Genomic DNA, 13,394 nt, shown 5'->3' on the forward strand with positions numbered 1-13,394 from the left:
ATAGGGTCTTCGACGCTTCCTTCTAGGTGTTACAAACTTCGTGACAAACTTTCGTCTTGCCCTCGTTCACTGTCAGACCCATTTGCTTTGCTTCCTTGTCCAGTCTGGTGAAAGCAGAACTAACGGCGCGGAAGTTGAGGCCGATGATATCAAAATCATCGGCATACGCCAGCAGCTCTACACTCTTATAAAAGATTGTACCTGCTCGATTAAGTTCTGCAGCTTGAACTATTTTCTCCAGCAGCAGTTTGAAGAAGGCGCACGATAGGGAGTCGCCTTGTCTGAAACCTCGTTTGGTATCGAACGGTTCGGATACCAAATTCAGACATCGCAGCATAAAGGCAGCTCCTTTTCATGCTGTTGAAAGCAGCTTTGAAATCGTCGAAGAGGTAGTGTGTGTCGATTCTCCTTCCACGGGTCTCTAAACGCTCGATAGAACCTTATACGCGATGTTGAGGAGGCTTATTCCACGGAAGTTGGCGCAGATTGTTGGGTCTCCCTTTTTGTGGATTGGGCAGAGCACACTTAAATTTCAATCGTTGGTCATGCTTTCGTCCGACCATATTTTACAAAGAAGCTGATGCATGCACCTTATCAGTTCTTCGCCGCCGTGTTTGAATAGCTCGGCCGGCAATCCATCGGCCTCCGCCACTTTAAGTTAATAGTAGGCCTCGTGTTTCAAATAAAAATATACCTTATCTTTTTATATAAAACAAACACACACCTTCAAGGTTTTACATAAAACATGTTTTTATAATTTTAAGGGATTCTTCGATATACCTGTTGACAATTTGTACGCTGAACCGGCAGTCTTAAAATGGATTAAAGAAAATATACCAGAGTGGAAGAATTCTATTATTGTATCACCCGATGCTGGTGGAGCCAAACGGTAAGTAATTTTATATTAATAGCGAACGAAAGTTCAATCTTAAATTTAAATAATTTTGAAAACGCCTTATATTTATTTATGGTAATATTTTGTACATGATGAAATAGCAGATACATATGTAGATGAGTTGATGAGGGTGTCACTTCTCGCTCTAATCCATAATATAGAATTGATACCCGAAAATAATTTTAGCGTGAACCATACAGAGTTGTGCGAAGTCTTAATTTTAAGGTCAGATTTGCTTTAATTTATTATTGTTTATTTAGCAATAATAAATTAAAACTATTGGATGAAAAATACAGAGAATTGAGCATTGACTACTCTCGTGAATAGCCGTGTTGAAATATACCGAATTTAAAGTCAAGCAGATTGGGCCCAATTTTTGAATTAACTCAAAATTATAGTCGTATTATTAACGGCAGTTAGTCCAGCGCCTGGACCATAAGAGAGGATTTGTTATGAAAATGTATACATTTTCGGCCGACTTAATATCTGCCATCTAAATAATAATAAAAATTACTTTTTGAATTATCATTAATATTAAGAACAAGAATGTTGTATTTATATTGCTTCCTTTATGCAATATTATTGTTTACTCTTAATACATTATTGAAGAGACTGTAAATAGAGCAAATGGTTTGACAGCAAAAATGTACGTAAGTGCTGCCAAGCTAAATTTATACATTTGTATGAGCGTCTGGAACGATCGCTCAAAATATTACTATTCAATTATCGGTCAGGATTTGGGTAGTTTGTCAATCTATGCGTGAGAAATTCGAAGTCGTTTATATCTGTAGGAATACAGCAAACAGGAGACGTATTCCGATGGGCTTAAATTTCCGTTACTAACGTTGCAAATTAAAAACGAAGATCCTCAGATTTATAGAATTTAGAATTTTCCTGTTTAAAAGCAACGAATGCGGTATACTATAATGTCCATACAGAATAATTTGTCCGATTTTTGTTTCTCATCTAGATCATTGATGAAGAGTAATAAATAAACAGTGATGAGTTTAAGTTGGTTGAATGAATGTTATCTCGTCTGTAAAAATCCCATTCGTGAGTTTCTTTCGACAGTGTTAAAGCCGTCTTGGATTTTAATTTGGGCTCTGTAGCGTGCTGACCGGTGTTTTTCTGCTATTAGTGACCGTACAAATACCGTCAAGCATTGCCTACGACAATATAGAGCGGCTGCAAGGAATGCTTTCGAAGCGTCGGTAAAAATATAATATTCAGAAACGGAAGTTCCCAATTAGCGGTGATATCGTCCAACAACTATCACTTGTCAGAAAAAGACACATTAAGAAATTGAAGTTTTTCTCGACGCGGGTTACAACTGAATAGAAGGTTATTCAACAGGTTATATTCACTTTTAAATTTAAAAAAAAATTTACTGGGTTGAAAAAATGCATTAAAAAGTCCAAAATATTTTCTAGGTCTTCCATCATTATCGTTATTTGTTTTTTATTTCTTTAGAAATAAAATAAAATACCTCTTCCAAAAAATCAAAAAGTTATGTTTTTTTTCTTGCAAGTAGAGTTGCAAATAATGCATTTAAAAATAATTTAATTCAGGTTTTTTTTTTATTTTGCAATCCCGAAAATCTTAATTAAAATTAAATTTTAATCCCAGAAATCGGATTAAAAATTTACTTTTAAGTTTAGACATCACTAATTTTACACATTAAAAAAGTAATTCCAAGCATAAGTATTATTAAAAATTAAAATGTTTTAGAATTACCACTCATTTCGCGCTTGCAGTACTTTTGTATTCTCCCATTTTGAACTTGATTCATATTTTTTAAATTTTTGATTCTAGTTTGGGCTTAAAAATTCAAATTTTACTGATTATATTAAAAAATAAAAATTCACTTTTTAATTTCGATGTCTAGTTTTAATCCAAAATTTCGAATTTGAGAGTTCGACGATATAACTCTTAAATAACGGATCTTTGGAAGAAGCAAGTTAACAATTACACTAATCGATGTTTTTAACAAAATCTAAGAACATAATGTCGCAAGATACAGTTTATGCGCTTTTACATCCAAACTAATTAATAATTTGTTTAAAGAATTGATCTACCCTCATTAAAAATATAAGCATCAGTCAGATTGTGTAGTAATATTATAAATGCTTAGTCAAAATTCAATTGTATTTTCAGTGTGACATCTATTGCGGACCGGCTGAATGTTGAGTTTGCTCTTATTCATAAAGAAAGAAAAAAGGCTAATGAAGTAGCTTCCCATGGTCCTTGTCGGAGATGTGAAAGACAAAATTGCTATTTTAGTAGACGATATGGCGGACACTTGTGGAACTATCGTACATGCTGCTGACTGGTTGGTTGAGGCTGGTGCACTCAAGGTAAAAGGTAAATCAAGGAACTATTTTGTTCATATAAATTATTATTGAATGCCTTTTTATATAACAGTATCTGTAATCTGTGTAATCTGTGTTCTTATGCTGAATGCTGAAATTGCAACGAGAGGAAGGGAAATAAACGTCAGTCAAAAAATTTGGATAAACTACATTTTAGCCTATTACGTTTTTTTAACCAACCGTAATTGATTCAAGGCATACTACACATGTAAATAGACAAATTTTTACAGCTGGAATAGAAATTTTTTTTATTTGACAGCATATCTTTACGAAATCCGGCATGTATTATGGCTTAAGGCAACGGTAGAAAAAATAAGATAGAATCTCTTTAACATATTGCTGTCTTACATCAGATCAATATGACAGATCAAAATCAAATTCTTGTATATGATTAAACTTTATTGTTTGTGGAGGGTATGATAGCTTCGATACAACCGAAGTTAACTTTTCTTGTTTATTTAATGCCTTGTCGTATATTTATGCTGTCATGTATGTATGTATGCTATCAACCGAATTCGAAAAAGTAATAAACTAAAGAGGAACAAGTACGGAAGAGCTAAGTTCGCGTATAAGCGAACATTTCATACTCTTGCAAGTTGCTAGAATTAAAGCCACGAAGTACCTTAAGGTACATAAGGCTTGTTAGTTATATGGGGTCTTTCTTTATATTGGGTATATTGCGACTAAGGAAATATTGACCCGATTCAACCCATTTGTAACACACAATTTCTATTATACATAATCAAACACATTGATCGATATTTTTTAGCTCTAACACATTAAAAAATGTTTTTACTCTCTGATTAGGTAGAGTCGGAACCAAATAATACTCAAGAAATTATTTCCTTTTGATTTCCAAATGTAATAAAACGTACATACTTTATTTTGAAAGCTAAGATGTTTTTAATTCTTACTCTGAGCTATTTTCATATTGATTTTTTAAATAAATAATTATTTTATTTACAGGTTTATGCCATTTTAACTCATGGTATATTTTCGGGTCCGGCGATTTCCCGGATTAACAACGCTTGCTTCGAGGCTGTCGTTGTTACGAATACAATACCGCAAGATGGACATATGAGGGACTGTCCGAAAATTCAGGTGTGATTAATATTTGTATACTACATATATACCGTGTATCAGCTAACTTTTTACTTTTTCAGTGCATCGATGTTTTTCGATGATGTTTGCCGAAGCTGTTAGAAGGACACATAATGGCGAAAGTGTTTCATATCTCTTTTCAAATGTTCCGTATTAATACCTAATTATGAAAATATCGTGCAAATGTCAGTTATCGTTACTCGCATATGCTTTTCGTTGCAGATTAGTTTTATTTGGAAGCATATTGTAGTTAAAACTATCATTTTATCCAAAACTATTTAGAGGAAATATAATGTGAACACTTGTTAAATTTATTACCAAATAATAATATAACTTGTTAGGAACCCCAACCACTCAAATCTTAGTTTTGCATAATATATAAAAAATCCTTACCTTAAATCTTTAAAATAGTTCTTCAATATCCACTCAGATTTTGTTAATTCCTATTGAGTTGTATAACAATCGACTTAAATAAAAAGTATAATTAACAAACATGGACTATATTTTCCAATCTTTTTTTATTGCCGCTATGAGAATCCAAGGGATAGTATTTTTATTTCATTTTGAAAATGATTGCTACAAATATTTGTCAGCATTATACTTTTTTTTTAATTCATTTATGAATTATTTTGCCTGTCAACATAATTGAGTATAAACTAGGCTATCTACCGGACACTACGCTAAATTTTACTGTAATCGGTTCAATAGTTTACGAGTTCCTGCAAAAAGCGGGGCCACATTATGTACTCGGACAGAAACGACACGAAATATACACAATATACTTAACCAAATCCGCGAAATAAAAATGAATGCAAAATTACCCGTCTCATTTCTTGAAAAAAAAGTTAAACTGAGTGAAGATCTATTATTGAAATTAGTCAGAACCGAATCAAATAGCCGAACAAACACGAAAAGGGGCAATGTTCAACATTTGACATGATCCAGCGCAACATAACAAGGTGTTAGGTAAAGTTGTCCACCAAAGAATTAGAGTGACCGCATTAAAAAACGAATCTTTGAATAACAAGAAAGTTTATTGGCTAAAAATTTTTGCTCAATATATTCACTAATGATGCATTAATATATCCATAGTTCATATTCAGTTCAGTTTCAATTGAATGTTTTTTTGTATAATATTCAGTATAAAACTTAGAATATGTCATATTATCAATTGAACATAAAAGAAAAGTTTATATCACACTAGTACCAAAATTTTTAAATTAAAATGATTTCATCTACTTTTATTCATGTTTAATTGAATAGCTAGCTTAATTCAAACTTCCTGAAAATAGAGTCGATGAGATCCTGGCAACGTTTAAATGATAATCCTTGCAAAACCTCTTTCACTACCTGTCACAAAACACTCAAATTGGTTGGTTTTCTGACACCAACACTTTTTCATATTGGTCCTGAGTGAATGAGGGTTGAGGACAAGAGACTGAGGCATAACTTCAACTCCACGTATTCTACACCAGTTCTTTGCGCACTTGATGATATGTTTGTTGTCATTATCTTGTTGTCTTCATAGCTACCCCCTACCACGATTTTAGAGCCGCCATGTTTAAACGTTTTTGTTCTATGTCAGAGATTATATTCCGTGTTAGGAGAGCACGGACGCCTGCCAAAGTTTTCAAAGTTTCAAATAATCCATTTTGGATTCATCTAACCACAATATATTTTGCCATATAGTATATTTACCAACGGAGCAGCGAACATGATCAATGATTTTTCAGAGGGTCACACTGAGACGATCCCTTAAAATATGCCACCTTATGACCAAAAAATGTCCAAATCCAACCAAAACTGTTCAAGCTCCTAAGTACAGAATATGTAGACCCCAGTATCTATAATTCATTTTGGTTGAAAATTTTGGTCAAGGTGCTAAAAATGCGCTGAATCGTATCAATGCTTCCCTAAGCCCTCATATACCTAATAAGGAGATTTTCGAACTTCCGGGTGACACGTTCCGCATATATCGTTCAATATATGAGTTATCTTAATAAAATTGAGAGAGCGTGTTTTAATCATAACAGTGTATCTGTGTGTCTGGAAAACTGGACCAAGCCCCCATACAACTAATATCAGGATTTTCGAACATCCGGGTGACTTTACTCCATATATGTGATGTGGCATGTTAATAGTAAGTGGTATTGGCAAAAATAGATACTACTCCAACTCGCATATACTACGTATAATGATTTTTGATTTTCCAACAAATCTTTTGCAAACTTTATAAAAGTTTTATTAAATTTATATAAAATAACTTTATTTTTGTTGTGAAACACACTGCGGGACACTGCTGTCGAGTTTGGGGATTTTGTCACTCCGTCACTTGAGCAAAGATAAAGGCGGCCATTTGCGATTTGCTTAACTGTATGCGGTAGTTATTGCGGCTGAACGTCTTAGTTTACGGATGAAACCATAAGAAGAGGGATCACGTTCGGATCTATCCCTTTTGATAGTTTGGGTGGTAAATATTAAATTATTACGAGTCGTCTCGTTGATGATCGTGTGGTTGTTGTGTTATAATGATGAGCGGTGTTAGGTACTGTGTTTGATGCGTGTGTGTGTAGTGGTGTGTGTTGTGAACTGTTGTGTGATGAGGTGTTGTGACGTGACGTGATGCGATGTGATGAAGTTGCTGTGATGTGTCGTGTAGGCGCAGGTTGTCGTGTGAGCATCGTTGAATTTATTCAACTTTTCTTATAAACAAAAGATAATTTTTTAGAATTAAATTAGTCTAAACTGTAAACTTGTAAATCACTTAAGGAATAGTACATACATAAATATGTATGACGTAACAAACGCCTCTGCATCTGGATCGTATGTCGTTACACATATGTATATATGCTTCTTGTTATAGTGAATAACGGTGCAGGAGTAGAGCAGAAGAGGGCAGGTCTCACGCCCTATATTTGATCGTATGGTAATGTTTTGTCCAACATTCATCGAATGTAATTGCAAAATCGACGGCTAAAACCCAGATACTTCTTCTTTACTGGCGTAGACACCGCTTACGCGATTATAGTCGAGTTAACAACAGCGCGCCAGTCGTTTCTTTTTTTTCGCTACATGGCGTCAATTGGAGATTCCAAGCGAAGCCAAGTCCTTCTCTACCAGGTCCTTCCAACTGAGTTTGTTTTCGCCTTCCTCTGCTTCTCTCGGCGGGTACTGCGTCGAATACTTTCAGAACTGGAGTGTTTTCGGACAACATAACCTAGCCAGCGTAGCCGCTGTCTCTTAATGCTATTTTTCATTGGGTGCGTTTGTTTACGTGGCGTGTCCCAAACACAGCCCACAACCCTGTGTATGGGATGTTTCGCCTTCTCTCTTTAGCTCGCCTTCAAACGGATGCCCTTAGGCTACCCAGAGGATACTTGGTCAAAGACCGAAAGTCGTGAGCTGCTTGAGCCATATGTAAAATAATCGTTTCTGGCCACTTCCAAGTGAATGGCGATCAGAAAACTTTCCTCACCTGCGCGAGCTTCTGCACACGACTCCATCCTCCAGATGAAGGTACTACACGTAAGAAAACACAGATTTGATCGTTCCTTTTAAATATTGCATTGTTCTGTGCAATGCTTCAGGAATATGTGTCAGCTATTGTGCACTCATCTGAAATTATGATTCAAGCTTTTCTTATTCAGTTACAACTATCACTATTATTCATATATACATATGTGTATTAAAAAAAAACCATCCATCACCAATTTTCAGCAAAATCGGTTCAGCCGTTCTTGACCTCCTCCAGGGCTAAAGCAATACCCATACAAATTTACACGTCTTTCCGTGCGGTGGCTCGGGAGTAATGCGCGGACGTACAAAAAAGGCGTTTCATTTTTATGTATAAGAAGATAATATTTTTTTTTTTAATTTGGAACTATAATCACTTTTTATTAAAAATGTTCAATAGGCTTAAAGCCCACTGGATATTTGATTTGTTTGATATTCTTATATTGGGTACGTCAAGTTTACGGTTAGAGTTACCGAACTTTATTCACTTTTGCATAACTACATATTACCAAAAAGTTGGTCTCCATTTTAAGCACAAGTTCTTAGAAGGAGATTCTCTCTGAATTTAATTACATCTTACATACTGATCGTTATAAAGTCAACAGAAAATTCGAAAAAATATAATATATCGGGTGATTTTTAAGAGCTTGATAACTTTTTAAAAACGCATAAAATTTGCAAAATCTCATCGGTTCTTTATTTGAAACGTTAGATTGGTTCATGACATTTACTTTTGAAGATAATTTCATTTAAATGTTGACCGCGGCTGCGTCTTAGGTGGTCCATTCGGAAAGTCCAATTTTGGGCAACTTTTTCGAGCATTTCGGCCGGAATAGCCCGAATTTCTTCGGAAATGTTGTCTTCCAAAGCTGGAATAGTTGCTGGCTTATTTCTGTAGACTTTAGACTTGACGTAGCCCCACAATAAATAGTCTAAAGGCGTTAAATCGCATGATCTTGGTGGCCAACTGCCCATGCATCCCGAAAAATGCACTGTTTGGTGTGGTTTGTACGCTGGTGGAATCATTGGACCGTATTTTTTCAAAGATGCTGTTGGACGCAACGTTACGGTGAATGGCGATCGCTATCGTTCGATGCTAACAAACTTTTTGTTGCCAAAAATGGAAAGAACTGAACTTGGTTGACATGTGGTTTCAACAAGATGGCGCTACATGCCACACAGCTCGCGATTCTATGGCCATTTTGAGGGAAAACTTCGGAGAACAATTCATCTCAAGAAATGGACCCGTAAGTTGGCCACCAAGATCATGCGATTTAACGCCTTTAGACTATTTTTTTGTGGGGCTACGTCAAGTCTAAAGTCTACAGAAATAAGCCAGCAACTATTCCAGCTTTGGAAGACAACATTTCCGAAGAAATGCTCGGGCTATTCTTGCCGAAAATTGGACTTTCGAAAAAGTTGACCACCTAAGTGGACTTTCAGAATGGACCACCCTGAACACGCAGCCGCGGTCAGCATTTAAATGAAATTATCTTCAAAAAGTAAATGTCATGAACCAATCTAACGTTTCAAATAAAGAACCGATGAGATTTTGCAAATTTTATGCGTTTTTTTTCTTAAAAAAGTTATCAAGCTCTTAAAAAATCACCCGATATAAGGGGCTACAGGAAGTATTGAACCGAGTATACCCATCTTTAGCATGAAGACATATTGGGTTTAATCATTGAATCAGTTTCGTTCGAAAAACCTGTCAGTCCGAACGAAACAAGTTAGGTTGAAATCATTGAAATCGTATCAGACACAAAATTTTCGATGAAGTTGCTCTCACTTGTCCTCTCGATAAAGTACACTCGAGAGTTGTGGATATTTAAAAAAAAGAGTTTTTGTAAGTTTTACACCAACAAAATTCAATTTGAAGTACATATTAAGACATTTCCATATTTAAAGGATTTCATACGGATGGAAAAAGCTAAGAAAAATGATCACGCGTTTATATTATCGACCGATTTGAAGAATGCTATTGAAAATAAAAAAAAATCAGAATAGGGAGTCTTTCAGCCCTGTAACTTTAAGTCCACTCGGAGATCAGCAGTATACAAAAATTGATTGAAGGTTTGAAAGGAATTCAAAATTTTGGATGCTGTCCAGTAAATGTAACGAATATTTCGGATGATATTCCAGCCAAAAGTTCCAGGAATAAGACACCAATTGATGCAATTTATTCCCTGACCAAGCAATGCAATCTTTTGCAAATACTGATACATCATATAAAATACAAAATGAACAAAAATAACTATTCAAAAAGAGATTGAGGAAACTATTTCAGAAGTTCTAAACATGCTTATGAAAAATCGCGATGCAAATTTCTTTCCATATCGATGTCTATATTACAGTTTACTTATGGTAAAGTAGGTTATCGACGGCATCAATGATTGCATGAAAATGTTCGAACGACAATTTTTTTCGTATCGAATTCGGTTTCGATGCGGAATGAATGATTGGACCCATTGCCACGATATCTCACACATATTCCGATATATATAGATAAAGTAAATTTGAAAATCCATCGGTTTAAAATTAGAGATTGACCGCTATATATGTATTTATATCTTAATTGTGAAATACAATGTCTATGACGTATTTATTTACTAAGTGATCACATTTTAAGTGGGTTTCAATATAACTCATATATGGGGAGTAAGCATAGTTACAAATTCACCTAATTTCAAGCTGTCAAAGTAGGAGTCAAAATGATTTGCCGCAAGAAAATTGTTGAAACAACTATAATGGTTTATGCGATATATACATTAAACCAATTAAGGCTGGAGTCATGACAACTTTGTTCAACCTACAGTTGCTCCTCACTGCTACAGCGATCTTTCAAATAACGTTTCTTAATTCGGGAGTTTGGTTTTTAATCTTTACCGGGTTTCGTTTAATGACATTTTGAGGGCGTGGCAATGGTCCGATTACCCCTCTCTGCAATACCAACCTCCCTCCCCCAGTGTACATATGTTCCATATTTATTAGTTTTAGGTGATACAAACAACCGTTAAGTGCACAAAGCTATAATACTCTGTAGCAAAAAGTAGCGAGAGTATAAAATAGTAGCATAATCCAAAAATTAAAGGTTGATAAATTCAGCGTTGCGTTATCATTAAAGAAAATATATTAAAAATTTGTAAGAGGTTTTAATTAATTAATTTTTGAAAAATTTCAGTTATGGGAGAAATTCAGAATTAAATTTTAAAATCATGACATAGATACATATATATGTTGTCAGTTTCATGTGAATGACTTTGTCTCCCTAACTATTACAACATTTCCAAATGATTAATAATAATTTAAATTCGTGTTTAACACGACAAATTCAGATTTAAGTAATAAATAAATAACTATAATGTGAAAGTTTTCAAAAATACGATTAATTATTTTTAAATAAATATCAAACCACGCTAAACAATATTTTTGATAAATTCTTATTTCCATAAAATATGTGTTTTTATAAATAAAAAGGAAGCTAACTAAACAAGTTCTCTGTTGCCTTTTCCAAATCCCAGTTTTCTTTCGACAAAACGGCCCGCGCATCATGCTCATCAATCCCCATATCTTTTAGGCGTTGAATTTTCGAATCACACTCAGTAAATTTGTGGGGACCTTTAATTTAAAAACATACCTTGTATATAGCAGTCAAATTTACATATATTATTTACCTCCAGCATATATATTTGTCCAATGCTTAGCCGTCATAAGAAACAACTGGTATTTGTCTTTATATTGATATGCTACTACTGCGTCTTGTGGATCATCAGGCTCGGCAGCAGCCAACAATGCTTGAAGTGAGAGTAAAACCGTACGTAAGGTCATTGCAGCGGCCCTATAAATATTTGACAAACGAAAACACTTTTATTCTTAAATTTAACGTATTATATTAACCATAACCACAAACATTTCCTTAAACATACATATTCTCTGTGTAGCTATTTGTAAATAACAGCTAAGCATTTCTTGAGGCCAAGATTCGTTTCGGCCAAGCTGTTATGAATTTATACCCCAAATGTGAACTAGATGAATAATTTAGTCGGTTCATTTGATCGGTTTGAACTTTTGGATTTGTCCGTAAATGAACATTTGCCTAATATATACGGGTCGGTTCAACACCTCAGAATACTATATAAATATGTGTGTAATTTTTTTCAGTATCAGGAAAATATATAAGTAAGTGGTATAGGCTGTGGTATGTACGCAAAAATTCAATTTATCCTCTAAGTCTATCGTGTAAGGCAACTGGCGCGTAGTAGCCGGTCTACTGACTTTGGCTACTATAACAGTATTTTGTAATGAAATCAACTTAACGGAAATTGATATATCGACCAGATCAATTTCAAGACTTATTCGAGATGATCCCCTCATGAAATCCTACCGCGAAGTGGAGGTCAGCTTTAAATCAGCTGGACTACAGTTTGTGGTTTGCGTGCTGCTATTGATAGATCAATGGTTGAACCGTTTAAGGACTTGTGTAAAAGGAAAAGTTTACCATTTTGAACATCTTTCGTTTAGTATATGCATTATTAAATAAAATAAACTTTAACAAAAAAATTCTTTCGGATTCATTTTTATAACAGCCAATTACATAAAAAAATACTTAAATTAAAAGAACTTAAATAAATATTTACTTAACGAAATAATGAAAATAAATAAAATATCAGACAACAAAGTTCTCACTGAGTACCTTTACTTTCGTGCTCACATACACAATCACTTCAGTTCAGAAAGCAATTGATATTTCGTAATAATGTAACATTTATTTAAATATATTAAGATTATGTTACAATATATTTGTAATAATGTAACATTTATTTAAATATTTTTAGCAGCAAAAGAAGATATGAAGTCAGAAATAAATATTTGCAAATTACATTTTTATAAATTACTAGCTGACCCCGCAGCCGTTGTCCTGCGTAAAATTATGTTGATGAAAAAGATGGTTTTCCAACTCGTGAGCACGCCACGTATCTCTGGCCGTGTGAAAAACATAGCATTTCCAAATTTATGCCACACACTATCCGACTATCCTTGTGTCCTGTTGATTGTCATCTCAAATGCAATTTTCACTGTAAACGGAATACGTTTACGAACTGAAATGGCAAATCGTTAGAACTCAAAGGAATTCGTAGAATCAAGCATTCTGCCCTTGTATTCCATAGCCGCATCGCAATCAGTTCGGGTTCCATTACACAGTTTCGGCGCATGAAGATTGCGAAACATAATAACGACGATAAACTTTGAGACTCAAATGATGCGGTGGCTTCCAGTTTAAGTCGTAGTTACGATAATTTGGCCGATCTCCGAACATTGGTGATGAGTTCATCTTTCGCAAATGATGAAGGGAAGATGGAATTGATATCAAACCACTGGAAGTATCAACCGGAATTGCCCATTTCCAATTCTTATCGAATACGATGTAAAATGTCTTCGGCAATGTCATTTTGTGCGTAACCCATAATTAAGGCGGATTTGGAGGTTGATATGTCGAAATGATCGTTGTGAAAAGT

The 13,394-nt window shown here is 34.6% G+C and overlaps 1 protein-coding gene and 1 pseudogene across 1 annotated transcript; one reads left to right on the forward strand and one right to left on the reverse strand.

Annotated features, from left to right (window-relative positions):
- The window catches only part of LOC120779119, a 30,835-nt pseudogene extending 25,967 nt beyond the window's left edge, over nucleotides 1–4,868 (forward strand).
- A 6,434-nt stretch (nucleotides 4,869–11,302) lies between these two features.
- LOC120779123 (ubiquitin-conjugating enzyme E2-22 kDa-like) lies at nucleotides 11,303–11,779 on the reverse strand. Its single transcript, XM_040111316.1, has 2 exons — nucleotides 11,553–11,779; nucleotides 11,303–11,496 (listed from the first exon to the last, which is right to left on the reverse strand). Exons 1-2 carry the CDS (start codon nucleotides 11,704–11,706, stop codon nucleotides 11,360–11,362), a joined length of 291 nt encoding a protein of 96 aa, XP_039967250.1. The 5' UTR covers nucleotides 11,707–11,779; the 3' UTR covers nucleotides 11,303–11,359.
- Nucleotides 11,780–13,394: the final 1,615 nt, after the last annotated feature.

This window comes from Bactrocera tryoni, chromosome 5 (genome assembly GCF_016617805.1).
Source record: "Bactrocera tryoni isolate S06 chromosome 5, CSIRO_BtryS06_freeze2, whole genome shotgun sequence".
NCBI classification, from domain to species: domain Eukaryota; kingdom Metazoa; phylum Arthropoda; class Insecta; order Diptera; family Tephritidae; genus Bactrocera; species Bactrocera tryoni.

Coding starts and splice junctions, on each gene's coding strand:
- LOC120779123 (XM_040111316.1), bottom strand. CDS start 11,706: ATGACCTTACGTACGGTTTTACTCTCACTTCAAGCATTGTTGGCTGCT. Junction 11,497..11,552: donor GACAAATATATATGCTGGAG/GTAAATAATATA, acceptor TTTAAATTAAAG/GTCCCCACAAATTTACTGAG.